Below are 23002 nucleotides of genomic sequence, written 5' to 3' on the forward strand. Positions count from 1 at the left end.
ACAACTAACTGGACCAGCTACGTGCCTTCCGGAACATGCAGAGGTAGGTAAGCTTCCCACCCTGTGCACACTGGCCCTGGTGGAGGCAGGTCTCCACGCTCCGCACAACTGCCCCAGGCTCCACGCAGCCGTCCCGCCCGAGGGCTCCCTCCCCACCAGGCCATCCCGCAGCCGGCCTTCCCCACAAGGCGAACAAGGAGCCCCGGAGGTGCGGAGACGCCCCGCTGCCACCCGGCGGCGCTTGTCCACCAGCCCGTTGTGGCGTGCTCGGGTAGAAAAAGCTCTGCCCTCGAGAGCCCCTGCTTCCCCTCAGCTCCCTGACACCGCAGCCTCTCCTCTAGCGGCCCCTGACCCGGGGCTGACCGGTTCGTGACTCTCCTGCCAATCAGAGACGGATTTCCTCTGAGCGGCCAGCCGACCAATCACCGTGCGAGAGTGTCCTTTTCGGCTCTTCGGCCCTTCGGGTCTTCGGCTCGTGGGCGTTCGCTGTTGCTGGGCCCTCCGGGACCTTCCGCGGAACGCTAAAGCGTAGTTCTCGTTGGTGTAATTTCCCCAGTTTTTTCAGCCACTTCCGGGTCTTGCGTAGCTCCGGAAGCCCGCGAGTTCCGGAAAGCTGGATAGCTCAGATTCTGCTAGAAAAAGTCAAGCTTTCCAGAGAATGTTTCAGAAAAAGTTACGTGGAGCGTGGGCGTTTCGCAGACTCCTAAGGTCAGTGTCTGCCCTAAAGAGCCGAGTGCAAACCTGAGGTCTTGCTGGCGGCTGGGAGGTCGCGGAGTTTCATGACCTTGTAATTGTCGACCTTTGCTTGAGTTTCCCTGTCGGCCTCTTGCCTTCCCGGGAGAGGCAAATCAAAGTATCTTTCTCGGGAAAAGCAATGAGGCAAGCTTAAACTCCTAAAAATGTTCTTAGGATAGCGCCATTAAAAATTAACGAACACACAGCTAGATTTGCTCTGCATTCCACGCAGTGACTGTCTAAAGACAAACTGAAATTTTTTCTCGCATTTTGCGATCATGAAGTGATTTACGCCGTATACACGGCTATATTAGGAATCATTCGGGATCCAGGCTTTACTTAATATCTGAAAGTTCACGGAAAATGTTATATTCGGTCCAAAAAAAGTTCGGTATGCCTAAGTTTTCAACGTTATTGAACGCGCATTCATTTAAAAACACTTTGGTTTTCTTATGGGGGAAGAGATACTGAGAATTTTCTTTAAAAATTGCTTGTGATAAGTTAATTATGTTCCACGTTGACTTCTGATAAGAAATCTGAGAACGTGAGAATCATTAACATTTTTCTTCTGGGTCCTTAAAAATCGTGGTTTGTTTATTAAGTACCGTTTTCCAAACATCCAACATTTAATGAAAGGCCTTTGCACAAAATGAGACAAATTGTTGAACATTCTGTTCTAACACGTTCTGTATTCTTCTGTGGTGGCCGTTGAAAATTTTAGTTGCAAGCAATTAAGGACACTGAGGCTCACTCCACACCAGTTTGTTGTCTAAACAACTTTGCCTATTTGTTACCTTTAAAGCTGAACAGAATGATTTGGAGGTGGCTGACTTTTCTTTTTCTCTTTTTTTCTTTCAACTTCTCTGATCTATTATCAATTACATGTATCCAGAAAGACTGGAGTTGAATGATCTTAAGGGAAAAGGAGATTTGAAAGAAGAGAGATAGTAGAATTATTTACAAAATCAAAAAGAGAACTCATATTTTTTTCTTAAATTAAAAAACTTAACAGAACATCAGAGACTAGACTAAATCTAGAGAGTGGGGTTCCAGTCCTGACTCTGGTTTTATTTTGACCAACTTACCTACTTGGCCTTATTCTCCTCATTTTTAGAAATCAGTGGTAGCACTCAATCTGTAGTTTTAAAACTGTTCCAAAGGAGAACTTTTGTATAAATTTTCTGGAGTCCTGCAGGGGAGAGACAAAACAAGCCGACTCTCAGCTGTATTTTAACAAGACCAGCTATTTATGTGTTCTGCTTGAATAGCCCGGTTCCTGTTAAGATTAAGTTCATATCTTAGATTAGATCATCCTTTCCTTCTAGCATTAAAATTCTGTTCCTTAGAATAATAATTTGTATTTAATGTGCATTTATATGATTATTACAGATTTTTAAAGTTATATTCACAGTTAATTTATTCTGAAAGTTACAAACATGTCCTTATTTAATCCCATTTGTTTTATCAATACAAATTTGAAATTTATTTTTTCTTTATGATCAGAATCATAATTTGTTATTTTCCTCTCTTCTCCATATCCTTTTATTTTAGCCATAAAATGTTTGTTTATATTCAATGCTCATAATAATCCTTGCCATGAGGAGAGCAGGTATTTTCCATTTTACATATTCAGTAGCTGAACCTTAAAGATGTTAGCTGGTGTGCTCATTATCACATTGCTAGTAAAGTTCTGAGTCCTAGCCCCATGTTTTCCTCACAACATCAAGTAATTTTAAAGTTTCTTTCTCTCTTGCACACCATCCACATGTTCAGGTTCTTACAGCACAAGGAAAATGTATGCATATGCACAGTCTTTATTTCTGGCCAAAAGTTTTACTCTGAATCACTTCATTTTTTTTTTCCTCATCATGATCTGGGTTGGACAACTTAGAAACAAATTGAATTTTACCTTTATCTCTTTCTTGTAAAGTGACAGCAGTTTCCAAATATTCCCTGTCCTTCTTCCAGTCCTTTGGAATGTACAGGAAACCTCAGGAAAAAAGCCCTGAATTGCTCCATTTGGCCCTTGTCTATGATCTTCTCACTGCTCTTTTAAGCCCACTCCTGTGGGGTTTTTTTACATGAAGGTGGAAACCAAGAGGAGGATGTCTTGTATCCTCTGCCCTTCCCAGTGTGGGCTATTAATCTTCTTCGCAACATATTTCCATCAATATAACAAAAATACCCTTTTCTATATTGCTTTTTACTCTATTTAATATATTTTCTTTTTATCAGAGCTCTCCCTTCTTACCTGTCTGTCAGTAAAGTGAGAAAAAACTCCATACAAGTTTTCTTTCTTCTTACTATTTGAACAAAAGCTGAGAACTCTAGAGTAACTGTTTTTATCATGCCTAACCACTTCCTTTTAGTGTTAGATGGATGAGTTGGCATTGCCTCTACCTTATATATAATATGTGATCATAATAAATGAATGTTCACAACTCATCTTTTCACACACATATTCTGTTTGTTCAGATTTGACATTCAGTCCCTTTGAATTGTCCTTTAACCACATGTATAGAGTCAGGGAGAGGGAATGTAGATAAGATGCATCCCAGGCCACAAGAGCAACTTTACTACATGCCTTTAATTTCTTTTCCCATCTACAGCCCTGAGAGCTTGATTGGCGGTCTGGTCTTTTGAATGATCTTGAAGGGGATAAACATTTACCTTGAGTTCTGCAGGATTACACTTCATCCAAATTTACCAAATATCCATTCTACTAACTTTGTCTTGTGTGTTCTGCAGTTTTTCTTACCAGAAGTTTACTAATTGCCAGCTTAGGTCATTAATTTTCTCAAGCCTTAATTTTTGTGTTCTTAAAATGGAGATGATAATACTATACTTACTGTGTTGTGAGGATTAAATGAAATGAAAAAAAAAGGTAAAGCAAATATAGCGCCTTGCGTGTAATATGTATCACATGGTATTTCCTCCTGTTCCATTGCTGATGCCTCTTTGTTCCTTTGGGGATATTTCCACATTCTCTCTTGCCATAAAATATGCAATTGTGTGTTCTAATAATTTTCAAGTCATTTAGAATTCCCTTCTTAAGCAACTAGATTCTAAAGCCCTTTTCTAAATTTATAGAATATTTAAAGATCTAGTTGCTTCATATGTTTCATGTGGCTCTTGTTTATCCTTGGATTTGAATTTTTCGTAAAATTTATGCCTATACTCTTAGTATAGGACTCTTGTATTTAGCCTGTTAAAAATAGCTCTATCTGCATGTCCTGTGGTACCATCCTAAAGTGTTTATGTTTAATTTTTAGGCCCATCACTATCTTATCAGTATAGGGCACTAGTTCAGAGCATGGCTCTGCCTCTTCAAGCCATGTGATTTTATACGAGTCAGCTAATCTCTCTGTGCCTCAGTTTCTTTGCTTTAGAACAGAAATAATAAAAAAACCTATTTTTTAATATTGTAAGGATTGAAATGATTTGATATTTAGTTTTGTACATGGCAATTAGCTATAGTAGTCACTGGTTAGTACTCAATAACTGGTAAGTAAGTAGTACGTATTTACTATGGTTGTAGACTAAGAAATTCCTTGGGTTTGTTTTCCTTAATGCTTCTCTGTTACTGTCTATGAAAACTGTCTCTGTTTCATGTGTTCTGCAGCAGCCTTTTCCAAACTCATGTGCAACATTACCGTTTCTGCAGTTAGAAATAGCTGTTATTTATTTTTTTCCTTCTCCATTCAAGGTTTCCTAAAACAGTTCCTATAAAGGATTCTAGTTGAGTGGGATGACATTTTACATTCGTTTTAAAAATAAGAGAAATGTTAACCAATGAAAAGTATAGTGTGGTAAAATGACTTGTTCAGAGTCTCATAGTCTGTTAGTGAACCTGGGCTAGAGTACAGAAATAATCGAGGGCAGTGTAACTTCTTTTCCCAGTATTCACTCAAACATCTCTTTATTTTCACAACATGCCTTCTCTCTTGAAGACTCAGAGGTGTCAGCTTTCTGAGAAAAAAAAAAAGTATGAGTACTATGCTGTTCTCTTAAAAATATACTTGTAAAGCTAGATCAGGGTATTGGAAATTCTTTTCTAAGGTTTAAGAAAAGTATTTTGTGTTGGTTTTAGATACTTGAATAAATATACTGTAAATGAGATTAGTAAGGCACTCAGTTAATTGTGTAAGAATAATTATAGTCTTGAAAATTGTCATATTTGATTTGTGTTGAATTCCCTCCTTTTTTTTTTTTTTTTGAGACCGAGTCTTGCTCTGTTGTCCTGGATAGAGTACTGTGGTGTCAGCTCACTGCAACCTCAAACTCTTGGGCTCAAGGGATCCTCTTGCCTCAGCCTCCCAATTAGCTGGGACTACAGGTGCGTGCCACAACACCCAGCTAACTTTTCTACTTTTAGTAGAAACAGGGTCTCGCTCTTGCTCAGGCTGGTCTTGAACTCCTGAGCTCAAGCAATCCATCTGCCTCAGTCTCCCAGAGTGCTAGGATTACAGGCATGAGCTGCATCTGGCCCCTCCTCTCTTGAAATGAAAAAAAAAAAAAATTCCCCTTTTGCTAGGACAAGTTACTCATCACTGTTCATCTTTTTGAGAAATTTGTCCTACTTTGAAGTTTATCTTTCAGATGTATTTTAGAAATGTTTTGTCATGTACCCACTATCACCCCAAAAAGAAAAATCCTGTTTGGATTTTGATGAGAATTGCATTGAGGTTAAGAATAGTTTAGAAGTCTAGTGTCCATAACACAATTTTAAAATTTCCTATATTTTGGACATACCTAAGTGGGTATGATTGAGATTTATAACATCAGATGTCTTTAAACTATTGAAACTTATTTTGTATATTATGAAAGAAAGGAACAAAAGAGTAGTGACAAGTCACTTAGCAAGTCTGTGGCAGAAGTGGGATTTGAACTTACAGTTGTTGATTCTAGGCCTGTTCACAGTGCCAGAGGTCAGAGTGTTCTAATGGGTTTCAGCCATAGCTTTTTCTCTTTTGCCCGTGTTTGAAATGTGTTCTGGGAATCAGTGTCCTGTTAAATCCGTCTGTGATGCATGTCCCATTTATTAGTATTGATTTCAATACAATGGACAGTAAATCTATCTGACTACACAAAGGAATTAAAATATTAGGGTGTAGGTTCAAAACTTAAGATCTTCAGTCATAGAATTTTATTCATATAACCCCATGATATGAAATGTTAGTTTAACATTTTTAAAAGGAAAAAAATATATGGTCCCATTCACTTTGATTATTAGAACACTTAAGATAATGTGACAGTAACATTGTCATTCTAAAAATTAGTTGATTTTTATGGAGCTGAAAAGGGATAGGCTGGCAGGCAGTGTGTAGGTGAATGTGCTAGCTTAGAGATTACTTGGGAATCACATGTTTCTGCTGACAAAGTTTACAGGACTGTAAATTTAAACGTAGAATTTTTGTAGGCAGTATGCATTGACAAATATGCCTAATGGTAATACATCTAGTACTGAGAGTCTCGGAACAGGTCAATAATAATGTGTATATTGATAGCAGCGATGTAGGAGATGTTACTTGGTATTATAGCTAAAATCCATGTTATCCCCTTAATCATAATTACATTAATATTGACAGGCCTTGACAATACTCACATTATTATTGATAGATTTCTGTCAATAACATGTTTTTAAAGAAAATATATTCATTCATAATTTCCACTATACTCAATAAAAGCTCTAAAGTACATCCTGAAAAATTCCTCCTTCCTCAGTGAAATATAGTCATTTGTTTTGGTTTTGGAACGTGATATAGGTGACAAAGTTTTTATTTTGGGGAATGAAAAACAAAAGGAAAGCATGAGTTATTTAAGGGATAAGGTTATATATTGCTGCTCTTAGTAAATGAATTTTCAGTTTTTTTTTTTTTTTCTGTGAAAGAAAAGCAATGTGACATGTTTAGTGATAAAATGTCAGCAGGAGACCTTTTTAATAGTTTTTAGTGCTAGATCATTTTGTCTTAAACATATTTATGTGACAAGTTAATCACACTAACCCTAGTAGATGTTATACTTTTTATCTGGTCTAGATTTTGCCTTAAGCGTCTTTTTCACATATCCTTAACCTAGTAGAATCCTTCACTAAACACTAAGATTATTTAGTACCAGGTGTATTTTTTAATTACTTATTTTTATATATCTCTTTGCATGGCCAATAAATGTTTCTCCCTGGGTTAGCCTTTCAGAATCTTAAAGTTAGTATAGTTTAGGAAATGAGGGGTGGTAGAATTGTGTATTAAAAGGTAGAATAGGAAAAAGCACCATTGTCTGTTTTTGGCATTCTGGAAAAATCAATTTGAATTAAATTTAGTGCTGTTTGTTTCAATTCAAAACAATCCCAACTTTTTTTTTTAAAGAAGATTAGCTTGTGGTTTTTTTTTAACTATTCCAGTTTGAGCCTACATTTATGAAACTAAATACTAATCTATAAGAACCAGTAATACAGGGATTGTTAAAGCTTACTTAAATTCTTGAAAGTAAAGTAGAAATATACTGATCAATCGTTGCGCATGGGTATTGGCAATTAAGTTTAACAGAAGTTAGGAAAGTACTGGTTTACCAAAAAGCATTGGGGATTTTTTTTATCAGAAAATGTGAGGATAATATAATCTCCTTTTTGATTTCCACAATTCTTAATGAAATAAGTTAAATTACTTTGAATTTTCCAGAAAGTTGTTAGCATCTTAGTTAGGCCCCTGAATTGTTGGAGGAGTCCTAATCTGGTCTCTCAGAATGGCAGTTTTCCTTCTCTTCAGTTTTATTGAACTTAACTATCAGATTAATCTTTTAAAATCTATATATTGTTACATGTCTTCTCTTCAGTGATTATTCATGCCTACAGAATGAACACAGTTTCCTTAATACAGGTTCTTTTTACAGTGTTGCCTGTGTTGATACTTCAGCCAATCTCTCCTGCAAGCCTACTCTGCTCTAGTCACAGCAAATGACTTGTCTGTCTGTTTCCAGAAAACATGCAAACACATTGATGGGGGCTTAATGACCAAGGATGCAGCTCATGCTGAAATCCATCCCCATAATGTCCCGGGTAGACCATGGCCAGGAGCTTGCACATTTCTGGACTTTTGCACAACTTGTTCCCTTGCCCTAAATACCATTTTCCTGTTTTCTGCCTGGGAAATTTTGTGATCCCTTATAGTGTTTTCACATTTTGGGATCTGTTCTGTGCTTCAGATATCCATGGCCAGTCCTGATTAAAGTAACGTACTATTTCTTTAAATACACTTGAATAAAAGGACGTTACCTGACAGTTAAATATTTCAGTTGAATTCCTGGTACCTAGAAGAATGCCTGGTATTTGGTAGGCATTCTCAATAAATATTGGTTACATTGAGTAACCATTTGTCAGAGAATTAGAATTCACTAAAACACAAACTGCTTACTTTATATTGAGAATAATTTCATATGATTTAAAGGCATTTGTGACATTTTTCTGTGCTTCATACCTATCATAACAATCTTACTGTACTGCAGTGGAGGGGAGAATATTCCTTAACTGACTAATTGAACTTCTGGTTATTTTGAATTCATCAGTTTCTTCTACTCCTAGGCTGCCCTTCTCTAAGGCCAGTATTCTAGAATAATTGTACCTGCCAAGAAGAGGATATGGAAGTGGGGAAGAGGAGGAACTGAATGTAGTATGCTGGTGGTGAACCCAAGTTTGAGTGCTTGTCTTGGACTACCTGTACCGTGCCCTGTGCAGCAAAGCACCCTAGAGTCAGATGTTATCAGTGTGCGTTCCTAAAGTTTCTTTACTTCAAAAGATAACAGGCACAACCAAGTTGATAGGAGTTAAATAATCATGGGAGTAGGTCATGCTGGAACCCATCTCCATTCTCTCAGAATCTCCACTGTATCATTTCCTTTTAGACATGATACAAGTTAAGGGTACAGTGAGTTCCACTCAACCTTGCCTCTTCCCTCTCCTACTGGGCCCCTCCCACATGCACACATAATGGTAACATTATGTTCACCTTTTAACTGCCACAATTAATGGTGTAGTCAATATTTCCTGGAAAAAATTCTTTTTGATACAGTTTGATTGAGGCATTAGTATGAGTAATAATGAAGATTTCAGTCTTTTGAAATCAGATTTGCCAAAATCAACTTGGAGTCTTTTTCTTTTTATGCGTATCCCTAGCCAAAGCAGCAATAATGTAATAATAATACTTTACGGTTTCCAAACCACTTTCATAACATTATCTGGTTTAATCTCAACAACCTTGTGAGGTAGCTGTTATTTCCAGGTTTTAGAAGAAGAATCTGAGGCTAATGAATTTTTTAAGATCACATAGCAAGTAAGTGACAGAGCTGGAACTTGAGCCCAGGCCTGTTTGATTTTAAGTCTGCTTTTTCCACTCTATCACAGTTGCCTGAAGAAGAATGTGGAACACAGGAGAGGTAATCCACTTTAATGAACTATGATGTGTAGTAGACAGTGTCTGGTCTATGTTTACAACTAAAAGAAGTTACAAAAATGATTAAAATGTTGGAAAATAAAGCCTAAAACAAAAAAATGGAGAAACAAATTATTCATCTGGAGGAGCAAAGGCTGAAGAGCGGTTTAATAATAGTCTTTGGTCTATTAAAGAGTATTATGTACGGAGGAGAGCGAGCCCAGCTGTTCCTAATCTACACTGAGGCCAGGCCTGGGGAGAAAAAGAGGAAAGAAAAAAATGTTAAACTATAACAGAAGGAATAAGAAAGAATTTTTTGATAATAAGTATTGTTAAATATTGAATCGGTTAGCGACTGTGTTAAGTCTCCTTTTCTGGCAGTCATTAAAAATTCCTGTTTTTAGTAAATGTTTGGAAGTCTGATTCCTCTAGAAACAAGGGATTTGAAATAGCTGATCATTCTGAGAAACCACTCTCTCTGACCTGTTTCTCACTAAATATCACTAAGAAACTTGAGGAAAAGGTACAGTCAGATATGCATTCTGAGAATTGCATAGTTAGGTGATTTTTGTCCTTGTGTGAACATCAGAGTGTACCTGAACATGGATGATACAGCTTACTACACACCTAGGCTATATGGTATAGCCTGTTGCTCCTCGGCTACAAACCTGTACAACATGTTACTGTACTTGATATTGTGGGCAGTTGTAACACAGTGGTATTTGTGATCTAAATATATCTAAACATAGAAAAGGTACAGTAAAATACAGTATAAAAGATTTAAAATGGTACACCTTTATAGGGCATTTACCATCAATAAATGGAGTTCGCAAGACTGGAAGTTGCTCTGTGTGAGTCAGGGAGTGAGTGATGAGTGAATGTGGAGGCCTTTACTATATACTAGACTTAAGCACTGTACACTTAGGCTACCTTAAATTTATTAAAAATTGTACTTTACAAGGGATACAGAGTCACTAGGTGATAGGAATTTTTCAGCACTGTTATAATCTTAAGGGACCACCGTCAGATGTGCAGTCTGTTGTTGACCAAAATGTCATTATACAATGCATACCTTTTCTCACCATTCAGTTCATCTAAATCCTCTCACATGATATTCAGCTAGTACATTGATTGGCTACCAGACTAATCATTCCATTGCATATAAGTTCTACGTTTATTTAGTAGCTACTATGAGCCTATCTTTGTGATAAATTCTAGAACTGTAAAATTAATAAGATTCATTAGCCACAATCTGGAACTGTTGTGACCCTAGTATTTAAAGATACATATATTGGCATAACTGACCCTCTAAGACAAGCCAAATATTTTATCTGGTACTCAACGAAAAAAATAACAATTCATCCAATCCAATACTAGGATAAGGGGTAGGAAGGGGACTGATAGTGTTGGCCTTACATTGGTATCCAGTATGGTTAGAGCTTTTCAAAAGCAATTTGACAATAAGAGAGTTTCCCTTATTTTGCTGACCACAGCATATGAAATCTGTGGAAGATGTAGAGTTGGAGATACTGTTACAGTAGAAGAGTTATGTATACCATATTCCCACACATCAGGAGTGATGGTAGAACTTTGCCTGAGGAAAACTAAGTTAGGTATCAAAGTCACTTTGTACATGGCAGATCTTTGAGAAATAAGTGTAGGATAAGACACTTTCCCTTTTCCCTTTACTGGCTTATATTCAAGTTAGGGAAAGAACGTGTACTTACATGACTGGAATTACAGCACACATGGTTGAGGGCTGGAGTGGCACAGACAGTTACTGTTAGGGTTAAAAATGGTAATACTCAGTGGGAACTGGGAATAGTTAAGTTTTCAGAGAGAATGTTGAAGTAGAGTTGTAATGTGAAGGCAGATAGCTTAGGGCAGTGAAAATAGCTGGTAAGAAAGGTAAGTGTTTTAGGTACATGAGAAAAGGCACAGAGGCAGGACTGAAAGATGGTCTGTAATTAAACGCTTCATTAGGGAATAGTGGGTTATATAGTTGCAGAGATGGAGACAGGCTTGGGCTAGATTAGATCTAAGAACTTTGTACTTTATCCCAGGGGTAATAATGAAGTAAGAAAAAGGTGATTTGGTAAGTGTGGGAAAATAATTTTGCAGATTTGAGGTAGATTTGAGGTTTTTAAAATAATGTTTTAGGGTTTTTTTAATTACATAAATGGTTAATTAGAGAAAATCTGTTAGCTGCAGAAAAAAGTGAGAAAAATAATTTTATTCATTGATTTATATGTGTGAGAATTTGAAATTCTTTTCTGTTGAGATAGTTTTGAAATTTTATGTTGCATTTGAGAACTTTCAATACCATATACCTCTGTTATTGTTCTAGTTGTCTGTTTATTTGCCTGCCTCTTTTTCTAGACTTTAGTTGGAATTCTTGAATGAGAGCAAGAGATGTCTTCTCTGCATGTCAAGCACCTAGTATGGCTAGGAGTTATATACTTATACTCCAAGCATTTGTGGAATGAATGAATGGTCTCAAATTTCACAAAGACTACTTAATAAATGAAAGAGAAACCCTGAGTCAGTGAAGATTTGTAATAGCCTCTGTAGATATAGGGATGAGAACTAACCAGAAAAGATTTGGAGGGCTGGCATGTAGCATTGAACTGTATGGGTGATGTGCAAAATAAATGATGACTTTTGCTTTGAAATCGACTACCCTAATAGTTTTCAACATCACTAGGGAATTTGTTAGAAATGTACGTTTTTGGGTCCCACTCCATACCTACTGAATCAGATTCTGGGGATTAGGCCCAGCAACCTGATAAGTATAGGCACGCCTTATTTTATTGTGCTTCCCTTTATTGCACTTCACAAATACTATTTTTGTTTGTTTGCTTGAGTTTTTTTGTTCTTTGTATTTTGTTTTTTTCAGGATACCACAGGGGTACAAACATTTTGGTTACATGTTATGACTTTGCCTCACAAACTGAAGGTTTATTTCAACCCTGAGTCAGACAGTTCTATCAGTACAATTTTTCCAAGAGCATGTGCTCACTTTGTGTCTCTGTGTGACATTTTGGTAATTCTTGCAGTATTTCAAACATTTTTTTATTATTATTATATCTTTAATGATAATCTTTGTGTAACGATCTTTCGTGTTAGTATTGTAATTGTTTTGGGGTGCCAAAAACTGCACCCATATAATACAGCAAACGTAATCAATACTATGTGTATTCTGACTGCTCCACCAACTGGCCATTCTCTTGTCTCTCTTCCTCTGCTTGGGCCTCCCTATTCCTGAGAAGCAACAATATTGAAATTAGGCCAATTAATAACTCTACAGTGACCTCCAGAAATGTTCAAATGAAATGAAGAGTCATACATCTCTCACTTTAAATCAGAAGCTGGAAATGATTAAGCTTAGTCAGGAAGGTATGTCCAAAGCCAAGACAGGCCAAAAGCTAGGCCTCTTGTGCCAGACAGAGCCAGGTTGTGATGCAAAGGAAAAGTTCTTGAAGGAAATTAACTGCTATTCCAGTGAACACATGAATGATAAGAAAGCAAAACAGCCTGTTGCTCATGTGGAGAAAGTTTTAGTAGTCTGGATAGAAGATCAAACTACTAGCCAGCCAGAGGATTCCCTTGAGCCAAGGCCTAATCCAGAGCAAGCCCTTAATACTCTTCAATTCTGTGAAGGCAGAGAGAAGTGAAGAAACTCCAGAAGAAATGTTTGAAGCTAGCATAGGTCGATTTGTAAAGTTCAAGGAAAGAAGCCATCCGCTTAATGTAGAAGTGCAAGGTGAAACAGCAAGTGCTGATGTAGAAGCTGCAGTGGGTTATCCAGAAGCTCTAGCTAAGATAATTGATGAAGGTGGCTAAACTAAACAACAGTTTGTCAATGTAGACAAAAGAGCCTTCTATTGGAAAAAGATGCCATCTAGGACTTCCATAGCAAAAGAGAAGTAAATGCCTCAGTTCAAAGTTTCAAAGAACAAGCTGACTCTCTTGTTAGGGGCTAATACAGCTGGTGACTTTAGGTTGAAGCCAGTGGTCATTTACCATTCAGAACATCCTAGAGCCCTTAAGAATTGTGCTAAATATACTCTGCCTTTGCTTTATGAAGGGAACAACAAAGCCTGGATGTCAGCACATACATTCACAGGATGATGTACTGAATATTTTAAGCCCATTGTTGAGATCTACTTCTCAGAAAAAAAGATTTCTTTCAAAATATTACTGCTCATTGACAATGTGTCTAGTCAACCAAGAGCTCAGATTGAGATATACAAAGAGATCGATGTTTTCATGCCTACTAACATAACATCTATTCTGCAGCCAATGGATCAAGGAGTAATTTTGACTTTGAAGTCTTATTATTTAAGAAATACATTTTGTAAGGCTATAGCTGCTATAGATAGTAATTCCTCTGATGAATCTGAGCAAAGTAAGTTGAAAACCTTCTGGAAAGGATTCACCATTCTAGATGACATTAAGAATATTGGTGATTCATAGGAACAGGTCAAAATATCAACACAAACAGATGTTTGGAAGAAGTTGATTCCAGCCCTCATAGATGACTTTGAGGTATTCAAAACTTCAGTGGAAGAACTAACTGCGGACATGGTAGAAATAGCAAGAGGAACTATTAATAGAATCAGAAATGGACCTTGAAGATTTGACTCAGTTGCTATAGTATCATGTAAAACTTGAACAGATAAAGAGTTGATTATGGATGAGCAAATAAAGTGGTTTCTTAAGATGAAATCTTCTCCTGGTGAAGATACTGCGATCATTATTGAAATCACAACAAATGATTTAGATATTACATAAACTTAGTTGATAAAATAGTGGCAGGGTTTGAGAGGATTGACTCTCAATTTTGAAAGAAGTTCTGTGGGTAAAATGCTATCCAGCAGCATCACATGCTACAGAGAAATCTTTTATGAGAGGAGTAGTTAATCCATGTGGCAGACCTCATTATTGTCTTATTTTAAGAAATTGCTCCAGCTACCCCAACCTTCAGCAACCATGACCCTGATCAGTCAGCAGCCATCAACATTGAGGCAAGACCCTCCACTGGTAAAAAGATTACTCACTGAAGGCTCATATGATCATTAGCATTTTTAGCAATAAAGTGTTTTTAATTAAAGTGTGTACATTTTTAGACATAATGCTATTGCACACTTAATACACTACAGTATAGTGTAAACATAATTTTCATAATGCACTGGGAAACAAAATTTGTGTGACTCACTTTGTTGCAATATTCGCTTTATTGCAGCAGCGTGGAACCTAATCCACAATACCTCCGAGGTATGCCTGTATTTTTAAGAGATTCTCATGAACTCTTCAGTTTGAAAACTGCTAGGTTAGAGGAACAGTGAGACCACAGGACTGTGATGCTGAAGACCACAGCATAGAATGATTCAAAGCCCAAAGATACATAGATACATGTATGATATGTGTCTTATCTATTTTAAAGATACATGTATCTATGTATCAATAGAAAACTATGAGAACAAGATTATGTTGTTAAAAAAAAGTTGAATGTGTTATCAATAGACAGGATCTACCTGTCTTGTTTAAATTACCGCCTTCCTGATTTTAGCATTTAAGTAGATAAAGTATATTTAAAACAGATTAATTAGTCTTATCAGAGCAGCATCAGACTAACATTTCCACCGAGATTTTCTCTCCCATATTCATATAACTACCTGCTGAACTTTTCCACTTAAATGTCTCATAGGAGCCTCAAATCTCTAAAATTGCATGAATTTATTTTTTCCTTCAAACCTATATTGCCTCATGTATTTCCTGTTTCAGAGAACTGGATCACTATCAGTTACTTAAGTCAGTTATTCCCTGCTTATTTCTCACCAAGTCGTATCAATTCTACCACCTCATAGCTTTCAAATATACCTTTTTCTCTCCATGCCCACTGATACTTGTCTATTTTAGATCATCATTAGTTTCTCACTAGATCATTTTAACCTCTTAACTGGTCTCTATTCCTCCAGTCTTTCTCTCAGCCTCTAACTCAGGATGGCCACAACAAGCAGTCTAAAATGCAAATCTGATTAGTTCTTTGACTATGACTGTTCGGTGGTTCCCCATTCCTTCTTGATATTAGCCTCCTCAACTTGGCTTTTAGGGCCTTTGTGATCTGTTTCCTGCTTTACTTTCCAGCCTTATTTCTTGTCTGGGCACCTCCAGTCCTTGGCACATGCTACCTCCCTCAACTTGGAATATTTTTACCTTCCTTTATCAGGATGACACTGCTAATCCATCAGGTGGCTGCTTAGAATAGTGCCTCTCCCTGGAAGCCTTCTCTGACCTTCTGGAGCATACTTGTAAGCACAGTGCCCTGAATTTCCCCTTGTATATCACTTATCACATCTTACTGCAATTGCCTATTTATTTTATAAAGCACACCCTTACTTTCCTCCCCCTGCTTCCCCAGGAGATCGTAGGCTCCACAAGGGTTGAGACTGTGTCTCTTGTACCATTATATCACTGGCTCTAACACATTAATTGGTAAATAACAGATGCACAACAAATACGTTGAAATAAGTGACACTCAGTATTCTGGATATGGTAATTTGAAATAGTTTTACAAGTTAATGGATGGAAATTTAAATTTTCTAACCTTCACACATCTCACACTTTCATCCTGTTCATTTATCCATTCATTTAGTACTTGTAGAATGTCTTCTGTATATTAGGAACTGCTATTGTTGCTATGATTCAACAATGATAAGACTTAAATAATCTTTACAACAGTGCTTATCTTCTAGGGGAGGAAATAGACAATTAAAAAGTAGTTTATATAAAGCACATAGAGAGCAAGACAGAAAAAGAATAGAATGCTAAGAGAACAACTAGAAGAGGGGCAGCTAACCAAATTTGGAGAGTCTGGAGGAAGTGTTGTCTGAGCCAGTACTTAAAAATTTAGTATGAGTTTTTCAGTTAAAGAATGGTAACATGATGTTTCGTGCAAAGGGAACAGATAGTAAAGTCCACTGGTGAACAAGAGAAGGTGGCACTTTATGACTAGGTAGTGATGTATTAGGAAGGAAAGCAAGCTGGGAATAGATCTGGGGAGGTTTGTGTTTTAGAACGACTGCAGTGTGGGGATGCACTGAAGGAAGCAAAAGGTAGATAGACCAATTAGATGTAGTCTAGGGGAGAAAGGAGAATAGGAGAATTTAGGAACAGGCTTGTGGGGGGATAGAGAGTGATAAATGAATTAGAAAAATATTTTGAACAAAGAATCAACAGTCCTTGGCAATGGATTAGATTAGTCGTGAAAAAAGGTAATTTTCTTTCTAACCCCCTTCTTTCTTTTCTGTAGCTCCTGACAAGTATGAGGCAAGGATTTCACAGAACTGGCAGCAAAAATTCCCACTGCCATAGCTGTAGACTGTCAAGTCTTGGGGGAGCAGCAGGAAGGGGAAAAAGGTAAGATCTCCCCAGAAGGTGGTTGACATTTATGGATGAGATGCATTCCTGTCACATATTTGATTTGAGAAGAAAACAGCAGTAAACAACCTATTAGTCAGTGGGCATTTTCATTTCCTCTACTTGAACTTGATAAACATGTAGTCTTCTGTCACTGAGTCATCTAGGATCCATGGGTAATTTTAAAACTTCCCTCTTGAAAACATCTTCTATTGTCAAAAGATGTTCCCAATTTTAAGAAGTACAAGTTTATTTTAGGATGCACTTTTCAGTCCTTTTACCTTCTAGCAAATTACGTTTAACATCTTTTTATGAAAAATCTTGAAGTAATAGAATTTGAAAGAAATTTGAAGGTCATTTTCTTTCTAGCCCTTTGTTTTGTAAGTGAAGAGCCAAGGTAGAGATCAGGTGAAGTGACTTATCAATATCACATGGCCAGCTGGTGGCAGTGAACTTCAGCAGGATCCACACCTTGCTCTGGTAGTGTGTTGTGCCTTTCGAAGGTCTAGAGACCATGCTCAAGCTTTGTATGTTGTTGAGGGCCTATTTTATTTTTTTGTGTTTTTCCCCATCTTTATGCAGGTATAATTGACAAATAAAAATTGTGTTTGTTCAAAATATACAACATAGATGATTTCATATATGTATACATGGTGAAATGACTGCCACAACCAAATTAATTAACACATTGATCACCCCCCATAGTTACTTCCCCCGTGTGGGGGTGGGGGGTGCGACTAGTGGGGAGGTCAGGACACTTAAGATGTACTGTTAGCAAATTCCAAATAAAAAATTAACTATAGTCAGCATGCTATACATTAGCGCCCCAGGACTTACTCATAACTGAAATTTGTATCCTTTGACCAATATCTCTCTACTTCTACTACATCCACATCCCGTAGCAACCATTGTTTTACTCTCTGCTTCTGTGAGTTCAGCTTTTTTAGATTCCACATATAAGTGAGATCATACAGAAGGCCCATTTTAGAAATAAAATTTAAGCATGATATTTGGTCATAGGTTGGATTTGCCAGTTCATTAATAACAATGAAAGTATCTAAACTGGTCTGTATAATCAACTATAGCAATGACTGGATGCTTTAACTGCATGAGCTTGCATATAATAAGCATTTAATAAATGTATATTGGTCATACCTAGCTAACCATTAATCAGCTTTTTATGTTTCATTTAAAATTTTTTCCTTAAGCAGCTGTTTGTTTCCTTAGTATATTTATGAAGTTACTGTAGGACAAATTTTTATATCATAGTTTTATTTTCCTGGAGTATTGTATGATGTGTACATTTTTAGTAGCTTAATAATGGCCTTTCTGCATTCTTGTTGCTTCATGCTAAGCTTTAGTAGTATTTATTTTCTGCAATAGTGTGATAGAATAATAAATGTATATTGTTCATTTATTTTTCTTTCTAACTTCCTTTATAAATATAAAATTTATTTGAGAAAGATTAAGTGACTTGTTGAAAAACATACCTTTGGAGTCAGTAGAAGTGCTGGAAATTAAACTGAGGTCTTGACTTAACTATCTACTACAATGTTCTGTATTGTTCATTATATTTATTACATGCATATATTTCTCCATTAGTCATGCTATTATTTGGCCTCATTACTGGTAGCTTCAGGATTTTAATATCTCCCTGCTAGAATATCTGATCAAAGAATGTTACTTAATAGTATTTTTGTGGAAATAGGGTATAGGGATTTGGGTGTTTTTTATTTTTTATTTGTTTCGTTGTTACCCCTTTTATGAGGAGGGCCAAGAAAAAAAAAGAAAAAGAAATGGAAAAGAAAAAGGGCGGGGGGACAAAGAAAGGAAAAAGAGAGGAGAGAGAGAAAGAAGTTCCAAGTACGAAGCAATTGTTCTCTGTACTATTTACAGTCTACCGAGAGGCCCATTTTCTATGTGTCCTGTGTAATATGTGTATCACAATTTTCCCAGTGTAAATTGAGGAGGTAGTACAAGATTGCAACTGTTTGATGATGTTTCTTAATTGTATTTTTTCCTAGAAACCTTCAGAGAAGACATGGCTCCCAGAAAAGAGAATACGAAGAGTATAAACAGAGTGCTAAGAATAAGTCAGTTGGATGCACTTGAACTAAATAAGGCCCTGGAGCAGCTGGTTTGGTCCCAGTTTACTCAGTGCTTTCATGGATTTAAGCCAGGCCTGTTAACCTGCTTTGAACCAGAGGTGAAAGCATTCTTGTGGCTTTTCTTGTGGAGATTCACCATCTACTCCAAAAATGCCACTGTGGGACAGTCAGTTTTGAATATTCAGTACAAAAACGATTTTTCCCCTAACCAGAGATACCAGCCACCAAGTAAAAATCAAAAGATCTGGTATGCTGTTTGTACAATTGGTGGGAGGTGGTTAGAAGAGAGATGCTATGATTTGTTTCGAAACCATCGTTTAGCATCATTTGGGAAAGTCAAGCAGTGTGTGAATTTTGTGGTTGGACTTTTGAAATTAGGTAGTTTGATTAATTTTTTGATTTTCCTTCAAAGAGGAAAGTTTGCAACTTTGACAGAACGTCTCCTAGGCATTCGTTCTGTATTTTGTAAGCCTCAAAACATACGCGAAGTTGGCTTTGAGTATATGAATAGGGAACTTCTCTGGCATGGTTTTGCTGAATTTCTGATTTTTCTCTTACCACTTATCAATATCCAGAAGTTGAAAGCCAAGTTATCTTCATGGTGTATCCCTTTCACTGGTGCTCCTAATAGTGATGATACATTAGTCACCAGTGGCAAAGAATGTTCTCTATGTGGAGAGTGGCCCACCATGCCTCACACCATAGGATGTCAGCATATCTTCTGTTATTACTGTGTTAAGAGTAATTTCTTATTTGACATGTACTTCACTTGTCCTAAGTGTGGCACAGAGGTACACAGTCTGCAGCCACTGAAATCAGGGATCGAGATGTCAGAAGTGAATGCTCTTTAGAAACTAAAATTGTTCCCTCTAAGGGAAAATATAGTATGTTTAAGTCATTAATATTGGTCATCCTAAGTGTACCATTTAGGTATCTTTTATAAGGCATGTGCTTCTCAGCCAATGTATTCTGTTCCTTTCCAGGCATGACTAAATTCTAATCACTGGAAACCACATAATTCTAAATATGTTATGTAAATATTAATATATTATGCTTTTTAAATAATAGCATTAAATTTTTAATGTCAAGAATAATGGAGAGCTTTTGTCACATGACTAAGAACATTCCTTCATTTTACTACTTCCTAGAAAGAGGTCGGACTCTAAAGAAAGATTTGGGAGACTGTGGGGTGAATGTGTATTTATTTTCAGAGATGATTTAATGTCATGATCTTACAACACCGTTTTAAACCTTAAGATCTGATGCCTCAGTTGTGATTTTATGCTTTTTTCTTATGCTGATTTTTAAGGGGTTCAGTCTTCAGTTGTCAGACCCCTTCACAGTTGGCTTCTTATGTGCAGAAAGTAAAAATTGCTTAAGGCAGTTTAGAAATGAGGCCTGGGACAATTAAGGACAATATGAAAAACACTGTATACAGGTCTCTTTCTCTAGCCTTTGATTCAGAACTTACATTCTCGGCAAGTATATTGATAGTTTTATGAAACATTGAGGTGTGTAACATAGTAATAATAGAGTAATACATATCAAGATAATTCTCTATAGTTCACTCCTTTTCTTTGCATTTTTCATTTAAAAGCTTACAAATGAACCTTTTGCTACATAACAGTAGTATGAAAAATATTTGGACTGTTTAAGTTATTTCACTAAAATAATAGCACCTATTTTGCACCAATTCTAGATTTTTGTGCTTTGAGAATAAACCAAGATACAAAATAAAATATATTGTACTTTGATATAAAAAAGTTAGAAGTAATTCACATGGAGTTAAAGTTAGCCATAGGATAGATAATCAAGGCTGTTTACTTTCAACTGATTATTACACAGGTAAAATCACAATATCAATATGTTACTTTTTTAAAACTCTTAAACTGGTGTAGAATTAGCTTGAGCAGTGATTTATCTCAAGTCTTAACTAGAATGTTTTGAAAAACCTACTTCTTATGTAATAAACATCTTGCTAGGAAAATAAAATTATTTAATATGGCAGAAATACATTGCCAGTTCATTTTTCTGTTCACCTCATTCAGTAAGCACTTAAGGTACTAATGTAACCACTAGGGATAGAACAATGAATAAAACAGGAAAAAGAAAGTTACCTTCAGGAGTTTACATTCTGTGATTGAGTGGACTATAAGTTTAATTTAGGTTCAATTTAGAATAAGATACCCAAGGAATTTTGTAGTTTGAGAGTTAACAGTATTCCACATCTTTAAAAGTTTGCCCTTTTTTCCTCCTCTAATTTCGAAACATTATTTTAGAAAACTTCAAAAATTCTACATTGTTGTAGAAAACTTAAACACTTCAAAAATAGTTTCTCATAATTGTTTTTAACAGAGATCACAATATTCTGATATATTTCATTTCAGTCATTGTGTTGCACATTTCTGATTAACAAAATTGGTATAATGAATATGCAGTTTTGTTGTTTTAAAAAGTAGTTTATCATGTGTATAAATATTCTTCAAAAATATTTTTTAATGGTTATATGATATATTCCTATCATGTATTTAACTGTCCATCATACTAGGGCATTTAGATTCTTTTTATTATAAATAATGCAATAATGAATTTAGAGTGTAATCAGGACTCTTTCAGTTCCCATGATATAAACACAATTCAGACTGATTTTGCAAAAGGAAAAATAATTTATTGACTTAATTAAATGCAGAGTCTAGGTGGATACTATAGGCCCATTCTGGATGTAGGTGCTCAAATGGTTTACTTTGAAACAGGCTCTATTCCTCTGCTCCCATTTTTGTGATGAGCAATATTCGTGGCATGTAGGACATGGCCTCCGCTGGCATTTAAATACCACTTGTGCACTCATTTGTAACCTGGGACAATGTGCTGAATGAATCTCTGTACATGTAAACATTGTAAGGATTATATACTTAGTATATATAAAGATATTACAACAGTACCAGACACATGGGAAGTAGAATTTAGTAGTGCTTTCCATTACTGTTATCAATATTATTCTAAGTTGGCTTCATTCTCAAGCAGAATGATGGCCACCAGAAGCTGGAAGCTTATATTCTGCCAGCTTTCTGATCCCACTGGCATGAGATCCTCTTGCTAATAGTGCAGGAGCTCACTATTATTGGTCTGCCTTATATTTTATATGCACATTCCCAAAGCAGTCACTATGACTAGGGTATAGAAAATACTTATGTCAGTTACTCAAATGTGAATGATACTCATGTATACTGCATGAACCTAAAGGAGACTGTTCACCACAGGAAACAGTGGTGCTCTTATAAGAAGGGTAGATTCTGGGCAGGTAAAAACAGATCACTATTAGTGAGAGTCTACATTTGCCTTCTTTAAACCAAAAGCCTATATGCAGTCTTTCATTTTACCAGTGATCTAGTTTGATAAGGACATTCGTAAGTAACCGAATGGTTGTTTTAGGTTTCAGATTTGAAAGGATTGAGTAAATAAGGTCAACAAGATTTTGTTATACTAACAATTTTGTTATATTATTTTGATAGCAGAGTGAACTCATAAATAGGTGCCCGTATTGTCATAATCTTAACATGAAAACACAGTACTTTACGTATATGCTAGCTAATACAGTTGTCAGTATTAGGAGGGCTCAGTTTTTTTCATAGACTCTAATGGTACTTAGTGTTAATATGTATTTTTTTTAATTTTTAATACTTTTTGGAGGAGAAACAAAGAGGAATTTATTAATTCGCCAGCAGAGAGGAAGTTGGCAGACTCCTATCTCAAAGTACCAACGTCCTATAATTTTTCTTTTTAATATTTGCTACCCTCTCTAGGTGATAACCCCTGTGAGTTCAGGGACCGTGATTGGTATTACTGGATAACCAGATCCTTTTATAATAGTTCTAGTGTAACAATAGAGACATTTTGTCAGCTGAATGAATAAACCTAATGTCACAGATTGGGCTCTGCACAAGCAGATGTTGAAAGGGATTTGAAGTGCAAGATATATCTAGGGATCCACACCTGTGAAAGGAAGGGCAGAGAAGCTGGGGAAGAAACTGTAGTACTGTAGTGCAGCCCTGATAAAACTTGGGCAACCCAGAGGGAGCTCTGGAGCTAGTATTGTCTGTCAGAATGTCCTAGATTCAGCCAAAGTAAATAGGCCTTTTTACCTACACATCTCTCAGTCCCTGCATGTGGGCTGCTCTGGGAAGGATGTGACTTCAAGCATGGCAGCTCCCTCCAGCTAAAGCAGAGCCTGAAGGAGCTAACAGCTGGAGGCAGTCTGCTGATCACACTGTCCACAGCTGGGCAACAAGTCCATCCTTAAAGGAGGAACTGGGT

At 36.6% G+C, this 23002-nt stretch overlaps 1 protein-coding gene across 3 annotated transcripts; it reads left to right on the top strand.

Moving 5' to 3' along the window:
* The first annotated feature begins 437 nt into the window (after positions 1–437).
* PEX2 (peroxisomal biogenesis factor 2) lies at positions 438–19876 on the top strand. 3 transcript variants are annotated; one of them, XM_012663188.1, is made up of 4 exons: positions 477–708; positions 9131–9162; positions 16474–16580; positions 18605–19876. In XM_012663188.1, the coding sequence occupies exon 4, from the start codon at positions 18622–18624 to the stop codon at positions 19537–19539; it is 918 nt and encodes a 305-aa protein (XP_012518642.1). In that variant the 5' UTR covers positions 477–708; positions 9131–9162; positions 16474–16580; positions 18605–18621; the 3' UTR covers positions 19540–19876. The 3 variants fall into 3 exon arrangements, with proteins under 3 accessions (XP_012518641.1, XP_012518642.1, XP_012518643.1); XM_012663189.1 differs by lacking the exon at positions 477–708 and adding an exon at positions 5051–5071; XM_012663187.1 differs by lacking the exon at positions 9131–9162 and having other exon boundaries at positions 438–708.
* The last annotated feature ends 3126 nt before the right edge of the window (positions 19877–23002 follow it).

This window comes from Propithecus coquereli, unplaced genomic scaffold (genome assembly GCF_000956105.1).
Source record: "Propithecus coquereli isolate 6110/MARCELLA unplaced genomic scaffold, Pcoq_1.0 Scaffold8, whole genome shotgun sequence".
In the NCBI taxonomy this organism is placed as follows: domain Eukaryota; kingdom Metazoa; phylum Chordata; class Mammalia; order Primates; family Indriidae; genus Propithecus; species Propithecus coquereli.

Excerpts from the sequence above, each read along its gene's own strand:
- PEX2 (XM_012663187.1), top strand. The coding sequence starts at position 18,622 with ATGGCTCCCAGAAAAGAGAATACGAAGAGTATAAACAGAGTGCTAAGA.